Here is a 15,533-nt window from a genome sequence, read left to right as displayed (position 1 = left end):
CATTCAGAATATTTTTTTCCTTGTTTTCCTCCTCTAAAAACTAGGTGCGTCTTACGGTCAGGTGCGTCTTATGGAGCGAAAAATATGCCGTGCTACACTATACTGCACCGAAACATTTAAATGTTTCTTTGATTGCCCTTGAAGCTTCCTGCCATGCTTGTCATCCTCTCCTGCCACACCCTCTGACAACCACTGCTCTAGGGGTGTTGTAAACAAAAATTGCCCTTTTCCCTTATGGGGTATCCAAGAGCCCATATAGAGTCCTTACATAGGTTCCCTATTGGTAGAAGATAACAGAGGCCAACCAGAGAATATTGAGAAGCAAAGCAGCTAGTAAGCTTGATCTTTATTGATCTGTTGCAACAGGGTGCTCCCCTCACACGCAGGAGGGAGGAGGAACCCAGAAAAATGGCACGCAAGGCCTTATAAAGACTTTTGAAATTGCCACCCTGTAGATCAAGACCACCCCCAGAAACATACATACATCACAGAAGGGGTGTAACCTAAGACCACCCCTCAGATACATCGCACCTACATCACAGAAAAGGCGGTCTAAAACAGAAATTTGAATATTGTTTTTCTCTTGTTTATCTCCTGTCTGGCACGTTACTTGATTGGATTGCCTGGGGAGCCTGGCCAGTCTTTTGTAGTGATAAATACTTAGTTCCTGGGCCAGGTCAAAAGCTCACACCCTATTCAAACACAGACATACCCTTAAGACAGGAATTGTGAAGGAAAAGACAATGGGGAGGCTTTTCTACTTTGACCTTGCAGAGAAAACATTTGTTCAGTTTAGGAATCAAAATGGTTCCAGGTCGGTCTTCCTGTGCTGATCTATGTACGTGCTTGGTTGGTACGCTTATGAACATTACCATATATCTAAGGCCATAAAATTCCTATCACAGGGGAGACTAACACGCTTCCTTCCCCACCTTGTAGGCGTTTGCCAACGAGAAGATCTTTGGGGTACTGAGTGAAAAGCTATATGACCTGCTGCAGCTGGTGAGTAGTACCGTTTTGGCCCCCAGTCCCAGAAGTGGCACTTTGTGGGGGACCCGATCCTCAAGTGCAAGGAGCCAGAAGGGATTTAGGGAATGGATGTGGAAGGGGACCCAAAAAAGGGGGTGGGGAGGGCAAGGTTGGGTTTTGGGTAGAGGCAAAAAAAAAGCTCTGCCCTGTGACCCACTTGTGTTGTGGGGGGTTTATATATGATGACCTGCCCCTTCCTTCCTTCCTATCCCCAGGACTGGGAACAGCGCCAGGAGGAGGATAACCTCTTAATCGAGCGGATCCTGCTGCTGGTGCGCAATGTGCTGCACGTCCCGGCCGATCCCGATGAGGAGAAGGTACTCGCATGTCTGCCGGGTGGGCACCCAATTGCGGTCAGGCTGCTACTGGTCTAGGGCTTTGCCTGAAGGTGCGAAAGAAGCACCTGAGCTTTTGCAGAGGTTCACCTACCTGTATGTCTGCTTTCACAGTAGTCACTGCTTTGTTGTTGTTTTTATACCCCGTTTTAGGGTGAATTACTGTACTTTTCCGTGTACAAAATGAGGTTTTATATTTTAAAACCGTGTTTAGAAATTGGGGGGGGGGGTTGTCTTATACAGTGTTACCTCAGGTTACATACGCTTCAGGTTACAGACTCCACTAACCCAGAAATATTACCTCAGGTTAAGAACTTTGCTTCAGGATGAGAACAGAAATCGCGCTTCAGCGGCAGCAGCAGGAGGCCCCCTTAGCTAAAGTGGTGCTTCAGGTTAAGAACAGGTTCAGGTTAAGAACGGACCTCTGGAACGAATTAAGTACTTTAACCCGTGGTACCACTGTACCCCCAAAAGCTCAACAGCTCTGGGCAATCCTTTCCGTCTTATACATGGGGGCGTGTTATACCAGGAAAAATACTGTATATAATAATGGCTTGACTTAGGCTTGACTTGAAGCAGAGGCTTGCTGGCTTACACATTCACATTATACGCACATCACTACACATTCACCACGCTACCGTTAAATCTGCTGGATAAGGGGTGGAGGGGAACGGGAACAGTCATAGGTTTTGCTTGTCTCTGGTATATTGCAAGAGATTTGCTCGCTATGTCACGCTAGTACGTGAGGTGACATGATAGATTTCCACACACAACCTCTGCAGGAGTGAGGTGTGTCAGTAGTTCTGCTTAAAATGTGCATTGCACATTGTCTCCATTTAGATTATATAGGAGTAACCCTAGCAAAAATTTTGAGGGATTTTGCTCCTGGTCTGACATTGCAGACTAGGTTAGCACTGCTGAGCTACGGTTCCGGTAGTCGATCGGACTCCTGGAACAGATTATGTTTGAGAACCACGACACCACTGTATTTAACACAAACTTATTGTTCCTTGGAATGCAGTTTGAAAGCCAGCAACGGATAGTATCCCTGTCCTCAACAACCACAGTGTCCTTCCTTCCTTCCTTCCTTCCTTCCTTCCTTCCTTCCTTCCTTCCCCTCACCCTTTGGTATCCCTACTCAGAAGAAGAAGCACCTTAGGTCATGAGGACCCCAGTACCCTTGTACTCAGGCTCCTGTGGTCTTTCCCATAGAACATTGACGACGATGCCAACACTCATGACCGGGTGCTATGGGCCATCCACATCAGTGGCATGGATGATCTGCTCAAATTCTTGGCCAGCTCCCAGAGCGAGCAGCAGTGGAGCCTACATGTGCTTGAGATCATCTCCCTTATGTTCCGGGACCAGGTAAGAAAGGGGAGGAGGAAGAGGGTTGGGCAAGGCGGGCGATAAACTGCAGGTGGCTGGTTGGGCTGTCCATTGGATACAGTCTCTGTGTTAGAAGTTGGCAGTGCTATTTTTCTAGAAAAAGAGGTGTCGGAGCTCTCCATGAACACCTCCCTTGTTCTCTTATACAGTCGTACCTTGGAAGTCAAACAGAATCCGTTCCAGAAGTCTGTTTGACTTCCAAAACGTTCAGAAACCAAGGCGTGGCTTCAGATTGGCTGCAGGAAGCTCCTGCAGCCAATCGGAAGCTCCGCCGGCCGTTCGGCTTCCAAAAGAATGTTTGAAAACCAGAACACTCACTTCCGGGTTTCGATCTTTCGGGAGCCGATTTGTTCGGGAGCCAAGGCATTCGAGATATACAGTACGACTGTAATGGCAATGGTGCCTCCCAGAGAGGTGCCGGAAATGAGTTTCCGGCTGAAGAAACGCTCTTGAAGTGGGAATGAAGCCCCAGGAATTTAGTGGCATTCAAAACTTATATACTGTAGAAAGGGAAGAAGGAAAAGGGAGAGTTTGAATACAAGACGAAAGAGGAGATGGCAATAGTTTTCACCTGTACTTGTGAGAGACTTGTGGGGTGGGGTGTAATTGGGACAGTTTTTGGTGGGTTGGGAAACAGCGGTTGCTAACAAAACTAGTGAATAATATTTTTTTAAATTTATTTATACCCCACCCATCTGGCTGGGCTTCCCCAGCCACTCTGGGCGGCTTCCAACAAAATATGAAAATACAGTAATGCATCAAACATTAAAACTTCCCTAAACAGGGCTGCCTTCAGATGTCTTCTAAAAGTTTGGTAGTTGTTGTTCTCTTTGACATCTGGTGGGAGGGCGTTCCACAGGGCGGGCGCCACTACTGAGAAGGCCCTCTGCCTGGTTCCCTTTTTACTTGGCTTCTCGCAGTGAGGGAACCGCCAGAAGGCCCTCAGCGCTAAACCTCAGTGTCCGGGTAGAACGATGGAGGTGGAGACGCTCCTTCAGATATATTGGACCGAGTATATCTGTGAATACATAGGAACAGGACTTCCAGGTTTAGAGACAATGTGTCTTCAGATAACATATGCAAAGGGCAAAAACGGACGTGTCTTGAGCATGGTCATTTTGTGAGTCTTTTCACCTGGTCACTGTTAGGTGAAGTGATGGGTGAGTTAGTTGACATTACCCAAGGATGGGGAGTCTGTGTCTTTTTAGATCTCGCTGTTCTCTAGCAGGCTGCCTTGCTGACCAAGCCAGCAGGGCCCAGTGGCCGGGCATGTTGGGTGTTTCAGTCCATCAACATCTAAATGGCCACAGGTTAACCTTCCCCGGTCAAACCTAACACTGTTGTCCATATGTTTAGCATTTTGTAAGCCTTCTCAAAGTTGGGAGGCACAGAAGACAGGCAGGAAGATTGCCTTGTCCAATAGGCAACCTGCAGTGACTACTCTCTGCCTGGGATGGGCTTGGTATTGGGTGAGCCTAGTTTGGCTTGCCGGAAGTCACTGAAGTCCGTGTCTCCAACAGAACCCAGAGCAACTGGCAGCAACAGGGCAGGCTCGCTCAGCCAAGGAGCAGAGCGCAGACGCCGCTGAATTGGAGCACCTGAGGCAGAAGGAACTGGCTGAGAAGAAGAGCCGAGTTCTCCAGCGAAGCAGCAGGTGAGGCAGGGTGGATTCGATTTAAATCAAATCAATTTAAATCACTAGTCAGTAAGACCTGTGCTTCTAACACTTCTGATCCTTGATTCAAACTATGCTTGTTCCCCCGATATATGATATATACGCAGGCACTCTCGTTTCGGTGGCTGCTACGTCATTCAGGGCCTGAAGTCTTTTGGAGACAGAGACGTTGTGATGCATAAGGGGCTACAGAATGTAAGTTGATGTGGGTGCACGTGTGTGGGTGTGTGTGGTGGGGAGAGGCGTTGCCTGGCAGTGCTCAAAGTGGAAGGCCTCCCTTTGCTACTTTGGGTTGCAAAGTGTGTTAAGTATAGTAATTTAATTCGCAGACATTATAAATGCTTGCATGCATTAGGTAAAGGGACCCCTGACCATTAGGTCCAGTCGTGACTGACTCTGGGGTTGCGGCGCTCATCTTGCTTTATTGGCCAAGGGAGCCGGTGTACAGCTTCCGGGTCATGTGGCCAGCATGACTAAGCTGCTTCTGGCAAACCAGAGCAGTGCACGAAAACACTGTTTACCTTCCCTCTGGAGCGGATCCTATTTATCTACTTGCACTGGCCTGCTTTTGAACGGCTAGGTTGGCAGGAGTTGGGAGAGAGCAACGGGAGCTCACCCTGTCACAGGGATTCGAACCGGTGACCTTCTGATTGGCAAGTGCTAGGCTCTGTGGTTTAACCCACAGCGCCACCCATGTCCCTTGCATGCATTACTTTGTGTTTAAATTGGATTGGTTGGTAACCAAGTTCTAGAGAGTTCTGTAGGAGTTCTCATGTGATTGGCTATTGTTGGTCACATGGGAGGCATACAGTGGAGGAGAGACTCTGTTTAATGTGAGGCAAGATGGCTGAATTTTAGAATCCAGAGTGAACACTGCTAGGTTGAATCGAGTGTCGGAGTGCTTCTCCGCTTGGGAGAAAGAGAGCAAAGCTGCAGGAGAAGGCAAAAGTGGGCAATCTCTCATAGGAACTGCAAGGCATGGCCTAACTGAGATACAGAAGGCTGAGCTCTGGAAAGAGGAAAATACAGTTGTTTGGAAGTTAGAAGAAGAGACTGTACTCCCATGCTTGAACAAGCACGTGGCTGTAAATATTATGTTTTAATTCATCTATAACTTGAGATTCTGCGAGTAAAGCTTTTGAATGTTAAAGTCTGGGCATTGGTTTAATTTCCAACGAAGGGTGTCAGTCATGGTTTGAGCTTCTTAGCTGTGTTTTCGCTACTCTTACTTCAACAACAAAGTGGTAGCCCAGAAAGCCCCAACTTGCCTACCCTTACAAGCCCCCTCAACTGCAGAGGAAGCTGTAGTTGTGGATTCTGCACCTATACTCTTCCTCTGGTGCCCTTGCATACCTCAGGTGTGAAGAACCTGTGGCCCTCCAGCCGTCGCTGAACTACGCTACCCAGCAGCCCCAGCAAGCATGGCCAATGGCCAGTGATTATGGGAGTTGTAGTTCAACAACATACAGAAGTCCAGGGGTTCCCCACACATGGTGTGCACCTCCCTCTCATGCTTGCTAGAGCAAGTAGGACTTACAGGCAGGGCGAGAGTAGGAATGGGGCAGGAGAATAATAATAATAATAATAATAATTTTTTATTTATACCCCGCCCATCTGACTGGGTCCCCCCCAGCCACTCTGGACGGCTTCCAACAAAACACTAAAATACAATAACCTATTAAACATTAAAAGCTTCCCTAAACAGGGCTGCCTTCAGATGTCTTCTAAAAGTTTGGTAGTTATTTTTCTCTTTGACATCTGGTGGGAGGGCGTTCCACAGGGCTGGTGCCACTACCGAGAAGGCCCTCTGCCTGGTTCCCTGTAACTTGGCTTCTCGCAGTGAGGGAACCGCCAGACGGCCCTCGGCGCTAGACCTCAGTGTCCGGGCAGAACAATGGAGGTGAAGACGCTCCTTCAGGTATACTGGACCGAGGCCGTTTAGGGCTTTAAAGGTCAGCACCAACACTTTGAATTGTACTCGGAAACGTACTGGGAGCCAATGTAGGTCTTACCGGTGTTATATGGTCTCGGCGGCCGCTCCCAGTCACCAGTCTAGCTGCCACGTTCTGGATTAATTGTAGTTTCTGGGTCACCGCTGCAGCCATCCCGACCTTCGTATCTTCTCTGCTCTCTCCTGTTCCTGGGCAGGTGAAGAACTACAGCCACGATCTGGCCAAGGAGGTACGGCGGGTGCCAAAGAGGCGCCAGCTTGCCCGCGATGGTGAGGGCGTCTCTCGCCGCTCAGCCCTCAACGTAAGGCTTTTCCTCAAGGAGTTCTGCGTGGAGTTTTTGGAGAACTGCTACAATCGCCTGATGTGTCTGGTCAAGGTGAGAGTGGTGTCTGTATCCTGCCAAGCTAGTTTGGGGTGGCAAATGGAGTGTCCTGGAAAAGGGAACAGGGAGGGGAGGGATGTTGGTGGTCTTGGGCAGAGCTTCAGCATTGTCTTCCTTGGGGATATCGGTTCCTTAACATAAAAGTGCCAACTCAGCCGGATCTGGCAAGACGTCATCCTTATTTCTGTTCTAGATCAGAACTTTGTATTTTAAGGATTTAATTTTAACTTTTGTCATTGGGCAGTAAGAGTTTAATCCAGTGACGTCGTTGCACAAACAAAACAGTTTCCACTTGTGCAACAGACCCTCCCCCACCTCGGAAAAAAATCTGCATCGGAGAGTTGGAGGAACTCCCAGACTGGATTGCCGGTCAATGACTTTGCTGGATACAACCCAGTATAAATACAGTGGTACCTCGCAAGACGAATGCCTCGCAAGACAAAAAACTCGCAAGACGAAAGGGTTTTTTGTTTTTTGAGCTGCTTTGCAAGACGATTTTCCCTATGGGCTTGCTTCGCAAGACGAAAACGTCTTGCAAGTTTGTTTCCTTTTTCTTAACACCGCTAATACAATTGCGACTTGACTTCGAGGAGCAACTCATAGAACGCGGTGTGGTAGCCTTTTTTGAAGTTTTTAAAGTCTTTGGTGATTTTTGAAGCTTTTCCAAAACTTTTCTGACACCGTGCTTCGCAAGACGAAAAGAATCGCAAGACGACAAAACTCGCGGAACGAATTAATTTCGTCTTGCGAGGCACCACTGTATTGTAAAGAAAAACCGGTGCTGGTTGGTGACAAATGCCCTGGAAACACATGGAGAGGAATAGGTCTCATAAAGACCTCCCTCCAGTCCTTTTTTATTGCGCAAAATAAGTAGAAAGGTGCAAGTGTTCATCTTTTATATAGAAGTTACCAGCACTGTGCTCTGCATCTGAAATTTCTTGCTGTCCACTATGCAAATATAGTAGTTGTTGTTTAGTCGTGTCCGACTCTTCGTGACCCCATGGACCAGAGCACGCCAGGCACTCCTGTCTTCAGGTTAAGAACGGACCTCCGGAATGAATTAAGTTCTTAACCCGAGGTACCACTATATTTTTCATGCTGTAAAGAAAAATATAGTGGTGCCTTGGGTTAAGAACTTAATTCATTCCGGAGATCCGTTCTTAACCTGAAACTGTTCTTAACCTGAAGCACCACTTTAGCTAATGGGGCCTCCCGCTGCCGCCACGCCGCCGGAGCACGATTTCTGTTCTCTTCCTGAAGCAAAGTTCTTAACCCGAGGTACTATTTCTGGGTTAGCAGAGTCTGTAACCTGAAGCGTATGTAACTTGAAGCATCTGTAACCCGAGGTACCACTGTAATAGGAACCCCCAAAAAAAGGAGCAGTAACAGGATCAGCTGCTTCCTCTTGACTTTCCTTTTCTCTCCCATCCTGCAGGATCACCTGATCAGGGAAAAGGCCCAGCAGCACGATGAGACCTACTACTTATGGGCCATGGCTTTTTTCATGGCCTTCAACCGGGCTTCATCTTTCCAACCTCAGCTGGTTTCTGAAACGGTTAGCGTTCGGACTTTCTACTTCATTGAGCAGAGTCTGACCAAATACTATGAGATGTTACTTATGGATAAGAAGGAAGCTACTTCTTGGTCTAGAAGGTAAGGGGGGGGGTTAGTCACCCTGTGGAATGGCCTGCTGGGTTCCCCCCCTCTTGTTTTGGCTGTGCGACTGAGTGCTTTTGTCACTTGCCCTCTCATCCTGTCTTCCCCTGTCTCTCCAGGATGCATCTGGCTCTCAAAGCCTACCAGGAACTGCTAACGACGGTGCACGAAATGGACCGTTCTCAAGAAGAAGCTTTGCGCAACAGCAGCCACATCATAAAGAGTGAGGATTTTTAGTTGTAGAAAACACAACCTCTTAGGACAGAGGTTTTCAACCTTTTGGAGTCCATGGCTACCTTGAGCAACTACATTCTTTCTGCGGCACCCCTGTGGGGCCAAGGAGCCCAGTTGTGTCACCCCTTGCTTGCAGAGCTGGCAGCCCCTCACCCTTTTCGAAATACCTTCCCCTTGGCCTCCTCTTCTCCCCTCTCCTTGGGAGTCCTCTGGGCTGCCGCCCCTGGTCTCTGAGCTGTCCTCCCTGCTCCCGAAAGAGGTGCCTCCTCACACTGTCTCACAGGGGCCTGGGAAGCACCCCCTGGCCAGCCCCAGAGGCACTATTCGCCTGGGGAGCTTGAAGCCAGGGGTGTTGCAACAAACAGCTGTGCAAGCCTTTGGCAGGCAGAGATGCGAGAGGGCATCAGAGGAGGGAAGGAAGGGAAGAGGGATGGAGGCCAGTGTTGCCTGCGGCACCCCTGACCATCATTCAAGGCACTCCAGGGTGCCACAGCACACTGGTTGAAAACCACTTAGAACAATGTTCTGTCTGTGCTTAAGACCCAGTTCAGATTGAGAGGCAATGACTTGAGAGCTTTATGTGTTGGGTGGATGTGCTGTCTTAGGTGTGGGATGTAAACACAGGAGCAGTCAATGACAACATTCCTAGAGTGTACATGTTAGAACATGGGGAGGGATGTCTGTCCAGCAAGCAGGTAAACTTCCTGGGGACGGACTTCCTCCGCATGTGACCAGAGGTGGGTGTGGCCTCACCTGTGCAGGTAATGACAAAAGCACAGGGCAGGCAGCCATCTCTCTCTCTCTGCCATTTTCCTTCGATGAGGAAGCATCTAAGGATGCTCTCTTGGCTCCCAGCCAAGAGAGGAGATAAGGACTGTCTTGCTACAAGATAGATTCTGAATGTATGTAACCTTTTTAAGCTGTCTGCCTTCTGGGATCATATTGTGAACAGAACGTGAGTAAACTCTTTTATACTTTTATAAAGACTGTGTTGTGTCTTGTATTTTAAGAGGGAACAAAGGGGAAATTACCAGAGTAATTATTATAGAGGTTCTAGCGAACCTGTGCACACGTTACCGTTGCGAACTTAAAGGGGAATGTCTATAAACTCTGCTGATACTTTGGGAACTTGTTAGCACAAGTTGGATAAGGATATAATTAGTCAATATATCCTCTCCTGCACCCCAGAACATTCCCACATTAGGTAGCCTCAAGAGCACATAGGTGACAATGGAGAAGAAAGAAATGGTTGTCCGCTTGCTCTTGTTTTCAATTTATGAATTGCCATTTAGACATGTCTTTTTAGAAATATTATCTCTAAGAAACAGCTAAGCCACTGAAGATCTTGTTGGAAAAACAATAGAAAACAAACGCCTAAAACAGAGACTTTTCCATACAGCTGGATAAGCTTGTCAAAACAAAAATGTCTTCTGTTTCACGGAAGTACCGATAGTAGGCACTGGTCAGGGATATTGTTCCACAGAACGGGGGCATCTGCTCTGAATCCCAGCTCCGAGTTACTGTGGAGAGGGCTTTTGATATTTTTTGGACTTGGAAGGGAAAACTCCAGCAGGACACAGTGACCCTGTTGGCTATTTGCAGATAAGTTGCGCGACAGAAAGCATGCTGGGGAGACCACACATTACAAGGAACACAAAATAACTTTAGCTAGATTTTAATAACAAAAACTCCTTTTACACTAAACATATCAATAAGCACGACCCAACCACCAGGGTACTGAGAGAGCTAGGTGTTGCTCTTTATATACTATACCCAATTGCTGACACAGCTTAATTAACACAACTTAACAGCACCTGCTATACTGATTCACAGCTGCAAAACTAGGTCACATTACAGTGGTGCCCCGCAAGACGAATGCCTCGCAAGACGGAAAACTCGCTAGACAAAAGAGTTTTCCGTTTTGGAGGTGCTTCGCAAAACGAATCTCCTATGGGCTTGCTTCGCAAGACGAAAATGTCTTGCGAGTTCCTGCGGGTTTTTTTTTCTTTCCCCCCTTTTTCTAAGCCGCTTATCAGCTGATCCGATAAGCCGCTAATAGCGCTAATCCGCTAATCTGTCAATGGGCTTGGTTCGCAAGACGAAAAAGAAGAAGAAGAGTTTGAATTTGATATCCCGCCTTTCACTCCCCTTCAGGAGTCTCAAAGCGGCTAACAATCTCCTTTCCCTTTCTCCGCTAGACGAAGAGAATCACAGAACGGATTCTTTTCGTCTTGCGAGGCACCACTGTATTTGCTCTGGCCCTTAAAGACATACACATCTTGTGGAACAATAATGAACCTTCAAATTTAAAGAGACCATTCAACAGACCCTACTGGGTCTATAAGGCAACCTCAAGGAACCTGGTCGTGAGCTGTACACAGGTTGCCCGGCCCCCAAGTGGATTTAGCATGAAGTGCTTAGGATCCTATTCCTTCCGCTATTTTTTTTCTTGTAGAGCAGGAAACGCTGGCTTTTGTGCACGGATAACACTAACAACATGACCGCTTCTTTCTCCCAGACAACATTTTCTACTTGATGGAGTACCGCGAGCTGTTCCTCACCCTCTTCCGTAAGTTTGATGCCACAAAGCAGCCCAGGTCATTCCTGAAAGATCTGGTGGAGACCACTCACCTTTTCTTGAAGATGCTGGAGAGATTTTGCAAAGGGAGGAGCAGCCTAGTGGTCCAGGTATATTGGTGTCTGGGGACAAAGTCCTTTCCATGCGGGGAAGCTGGCGGGTCCCAAGTAGGCCGCACTGGGCCTCTCCATTTCAGCCAAGCCACACAGACCTGCCCTTCCCTATATGTCATATAGGGTGTCAGGTGTGGGGATAGGTAAGGGTGGGGCTTTGCGGACACCAACAAACAGCTGATTGGCAGTACCTGCGAAACCAAGCTGATCGTTGGCGTCTGTGAAGCACTGCGCACACTTTCTGGGCCCGAGAGGATTGATTTTTTTTTATAATGTATTAAAGATTTTCTTGATTTACAAAGGTATGTGCAATGTCTCTCGTATTTTTTTCCCACGTAACCCATTATTATTATTACAGTGGTGCCCCGCAAGATGAATGCCTCGCAAGATGGAAAACTCGCTAGACGAAAGAGTTTTCCGTTTTGGAGGTGCTTCGCAAAACGAATTTCCTATGGGCTTGCTTCGCAAGGCGACAATGTCTTGCGAGTTCCTGCTGGTTTTTCCCCTCCCCCCCTTTTTCTAAGCCGCTAAGCCGCTTATCAGCTGATCCGATCAGCAGATAAGCCGCTAATAGCGCTAATCCGCTAATCCATCAATGGGCTTGCTTCGCAAGACGAAAAAACCGCTAGACGAAGAGAATCACAGAACGGATTCTTTTCGTCTTGCGAGGCACCACTGTATTATTATTATTATTATTATTATTATTATTATTATTATTATTTATTTACAAATCAGTTTCGTTTGTTGAGACATTAGGAAGAATACGGTGAAAGATGAGTGGGGGTGGGGTCGGGTGGCGATGTTTCTATTTTACTTAATATATGTGGGGTTTGGTGTCAGCGTTGCTCGTGCAGGTTCTCTGCTGTTCACTTGTGTTCCTTTGGTGGTGAGAGAGGTTGGGGTTGGCCTAGCGTGTGGCTGTTCATTTGGGGTTGGCTGCGGTGGTCTTTGTTTTTATGTGTGAGTGGGGTGGGTGGGTGTTTTGGATCAGGTTCGCCATATTGATTCGTATGCTGTTGGTGGATTTTTATCATTGTCTTGTTGGGCTGTGTACGTGATAAAGGGGAGCCATACCGGGGTAAAGGCGTCTTCTTCTATTTGTCCCCATGTCAGTTTCAGTTTATTGGTTAATTTTTCTAGTAAGGCGAGAGGATTGATTTAATCACTTTCCCTGGGTCGTGCTGGCGGAGGAAGGGTTCTAGGAATGCTATACTTCTGTCAGCAGCCCCTTTTCCTCAAAAGCTGGCTCAGAAACCAGGAAGCTGTTGGCTGGTTTGTTGCAGAGCAAGAAAATCAAGAGGAAGAAGAAGCCTGCTAGCTCGGCTGTGCAGCCCCGAGCGCCTGAGGAGCTGGAGAAGATGTGGACGGGGCTGGCTGAGCAAATTGATAAATGCATCAAGGTAGGATAATGGGAAATAACCAGTTACAGATAGGTAGCTGTGTTGGTCTGCCATAGTCAAAATAAAAAAATTCCTTCCAGTAGCACCTTAAAGACCAACTAAGTTAGTTCTTGGTATGAGCTTTCGTGTGCATGCACACTTCTTCAGATACACTGAAACAGAAGTTGCCAGACCCTTCTATATAGTGAGAAGGTGGGGAGGGGTAATACTCAGAAGGGTGGTGGGAATGGGAGATTGGCAGATAGCTGAGGTGAGCCTGTTGACGACTCTTAACGACTGTAATAGGTCTTACAGGAAAAGGCAAGGGGTGAGAAGGTGAGAAATGGCTTAGTCATTTCTGGGAAATAACCAGTCTTGACACAGCAGCTTGGGGGCTCCTGCATTTTGTTTTCTAGCTGTCTGGAAACGGAGAGCGGCGCTTTTGCAGCTCTCTTGCTTGATCCAGTTCTAAAATGCACAAGGCTCTGAAGTCATAAAGGTAAAGGGACCCCTGACCATTAGGTCCAGTCGTGGCCGACTCTGGTGTTGCGGCGCTCATCTCGCTTTATTGGCCAAGGGAGCCGGCGTACAGCTTCCAGGTCATGTGGCCAGCATGACTAAGCCGCCTCTGGTGAACCAGAGCAGCACACGGAAACGTTGTTTACCTTCCCGCCGGAGTGGTACCTATTTATCTACTTGCACTTTGACGTGCTTTCGAACTGCAAGGTTGGCAGGAGTCTGAAGTCATAGGAACACACAAAAGGGAACTGCCTTTTGCTATCAACTTAGACCATTGGCCCACCTAGCAGTCTCTCTTGTGCAGTGCCTGTCTAGGGTTTCAGAAAGGGACCTTTGCAGTCCCCATCTGGGGACGCCAGGGCTTGAATCTGGGGCGCTTCTACACACAAAGCTCTACCATTGAGTTGCAACCCCTCCTCAAAAGTCATGCAGAGCTTTGCATACAGATACGGGTACAGGAAAAAAAAATTAAGACTCAAACATTCTGGGGTTGTTGTTTTCTAAGTCTTCCAAGTTCATGGAAAAATGTAAATAAGGCAAAAGGGGTAAAACCCCTCACCCACCTCTTGAGCAATTTTATAGTAAGGTAAAGGGGACCCCTGACCATTAGGTCCAGTTATGGCCGACTCTGGGGTTGCGGCGCTCATCTCGCTCTATAGGCCGAGGGAGCCAGCGTATAGCTTCCAGGTCATGTGGCCAGCACAACTAAGCCTCTTCTGGCGAACCAGAGCAGTGCACGGAAATGCCGTTTACCTTCCCTCTGGAGTGGTACCTATTTATCTACTTGCACTTTGATGTGCTTTCAAACTGCTAGGTTGGCAGGAGCAGGGACTCAGCAATAGGAGCTCACCCCGTCACGGGGATTCGAACCGCTGACCTTCTGATCGGCAAGTCCTAGGCTCTGTGGTTTAACCCACAGAACCACCCACGTCCCTAATATTTTGCAAAAGGAAGTAAATTGTCTGTGTTCCAGTTGGAAAATTCTATTTATTACATACTACATTTGTATCCAACTTTTGCTGCAAGAAGCTCAAGGTGGCATGCATGGTCCCCCACCCTTTTCAGCCAGTGTGGTGTAGTGGTCAAGAGCGGTAGACTCGTAATCTGGGGAACCGGGTTCGCGTCTCCGCTCCTCCACATGCAGCTGCTGGGTGACCTTGGGCCAGTCACACTTCTTTGAGGTCTCTCGGCCCCACTCACCTCACAGAGTGTTTGTTGTGGGGGAGAAAGGGAAAGGAGAATGTTAGCCGCTTTGAGACTCCTTAAAGGGAGTGAAAGGTGGGATATCAAATCCAAACTCTTCTTCTTCTTCTTACCAACAACCCTGTGAGGTATGTTGGGGGGAGAGAGAAGGTGACTGGCTCACGGTTGCCTTACACCACTCTGGCTCTGATAGTACTGCCTAGTGTAGTGATCATATTTTCTAGTTGTGTGAAGTCTGGCTATTGGTCTGTGAATGTTCAGCTGCCAACAGTGGTTTGGTAACACTTGTTTTTCAGTTTCGCTTTTGCATCTTGCTAAATTGTTCTCGAGAGGTGTGAAAACTGATGATAGTAGTGCAATAGTGCACTGAATTTTCTCAGCCATCATTCATGCAGTTCCTTCTGGAAGCCAGTAGGGGGTAGGGTTGCTAACTTTCCAAATGTTGAGCTGGTTTTGTAAGTCCTCTAGCCCTATTTTGAGATGGCGCCACAGCCTCCTTTCAGAAGAATTGATAAAAAGCATGTGTTTGGAAATGCAGGCAGGCTTGCAATCTGGAAACGCATTAAAATGAAAAATGTTCCTATCATTTGACGGGCAAAAGAATTCCGCCCTGGTCGAACAGAACTCTCCAGTGCGTGTGGCAGAAAAACCTTAGTGTGAATCTGCATTCAATCCTTCCTCTTTGAAAGTTTACTTACTTTATTAATCTTCCCTTGTTGGGAATACATCTGGCATCTTTCTTTCTTTTTCTTTTTTAAAAATTTATTTATAAACCTAAACTTTTCAGGTTTATACATTTCATTAATTGTACAATCATTTTAACATTTCAAAGCTTGACTTCCTTCCCCCTCTTTCTGCAGTTCCTTGAATTTATTCTTTAATATATTCTGCATATCCAAATTCATTTATTTTGCTCATTTAATACACTCTTACGAAACTTTAGGTTACTACAGTAATACTGCCATTGTTTTTATTTGTTTGCAGTTTGTCTGTAAATATTGAATAAACCATTTCCATTCTTTTATAAAAAGTTTGTTATCAAGATTTCTTATCCTTCCAGTTAGTTTCGCCATTTCTGCCTATTCCATA

The 15,533-nt window shown here is 47.2% G+C and overlaps 1 protein-coding gene and 1 long non-coding RNA gene across 3 annotated transcripts in view; one reads left to right on the top strand and one right to left on the bottom strand.

The window, feature by feature from the left end:
* Positions 1-15,533, top strand: part of TIMELESS (timeless circadian regulator) — a 72,860-nt gene that overhangs the window by 24,965 nt on the left and 32,362 nt on the right. For both annotated transcript variants that reach the window (XM_082212378.1, XM_082212379.1), the window contains exons 5-14: positions 940-1,002; positions 1,245-1,346; positions 2,577-2,732; positions 4,274-4,407; positions 4,536-4,623; positions 6,577-6,756; positions 8,198-8,415; positions 8,538-8,641; positions 11,171-11,340; positions 12,627-12,743. In XM_082212378.1, coding sequence (XP_082068504.1) covers positions 940-1,002; positions 1,245-1,346; positions 2,577-2,732; positions 4,274-4,407; positions 4,536-4,623; positions 6,577-6,756; positions 8,198-8,415; positions 8,538-8,641; positions 11,171-11,340; positions 12,627-12,743 — 1,332 coding nt within the window. The remainder of the gene's footprint in view (positions 1-939; positions 1,003-1,244; positions 1,347-2,576; positions 2,733-4,273; positions 4,408-4,535; positions 4,624-6,576; positions 6,757-8,197; positions 8,416-8,537; positions 8,642-11,170; positions 11,341-12,626; positions 12,744-15,533) is intronic.
* LOC309526726 overlaps positions 30-15,533 on the bottom strand; it is a 168,371-nt gene continuing 152,867 nt past the window's right edge. Inside the window, exon 2 of the long non-coding RNA XR_014216884.1 lies at positions 30-659. This is a non-coding gene — a long non-coding RNA (uncharacterized lncRNA). The remainder of the gene's footprint in view (positions 660-15,533) is intronic.

The sequence above is a fragment of the Podarcis vaucheri genome (genome assembly GCF_965113315.1).
Source record: "Podarcis vaucheri genome assembly, chromosome: 2".
NCBI classification, from domain to species: Eukaryota; Metazoa; Chordata; class Lepidosauria; order Squamata; family Lacertidae; genus Podarcis; species Podarcis vaucheri.
The sequence above is the reverse complement of the archived record's forward strand: the minus strand, read 5'-3'. Positions and strand labels throughout refer to the sequence as shown.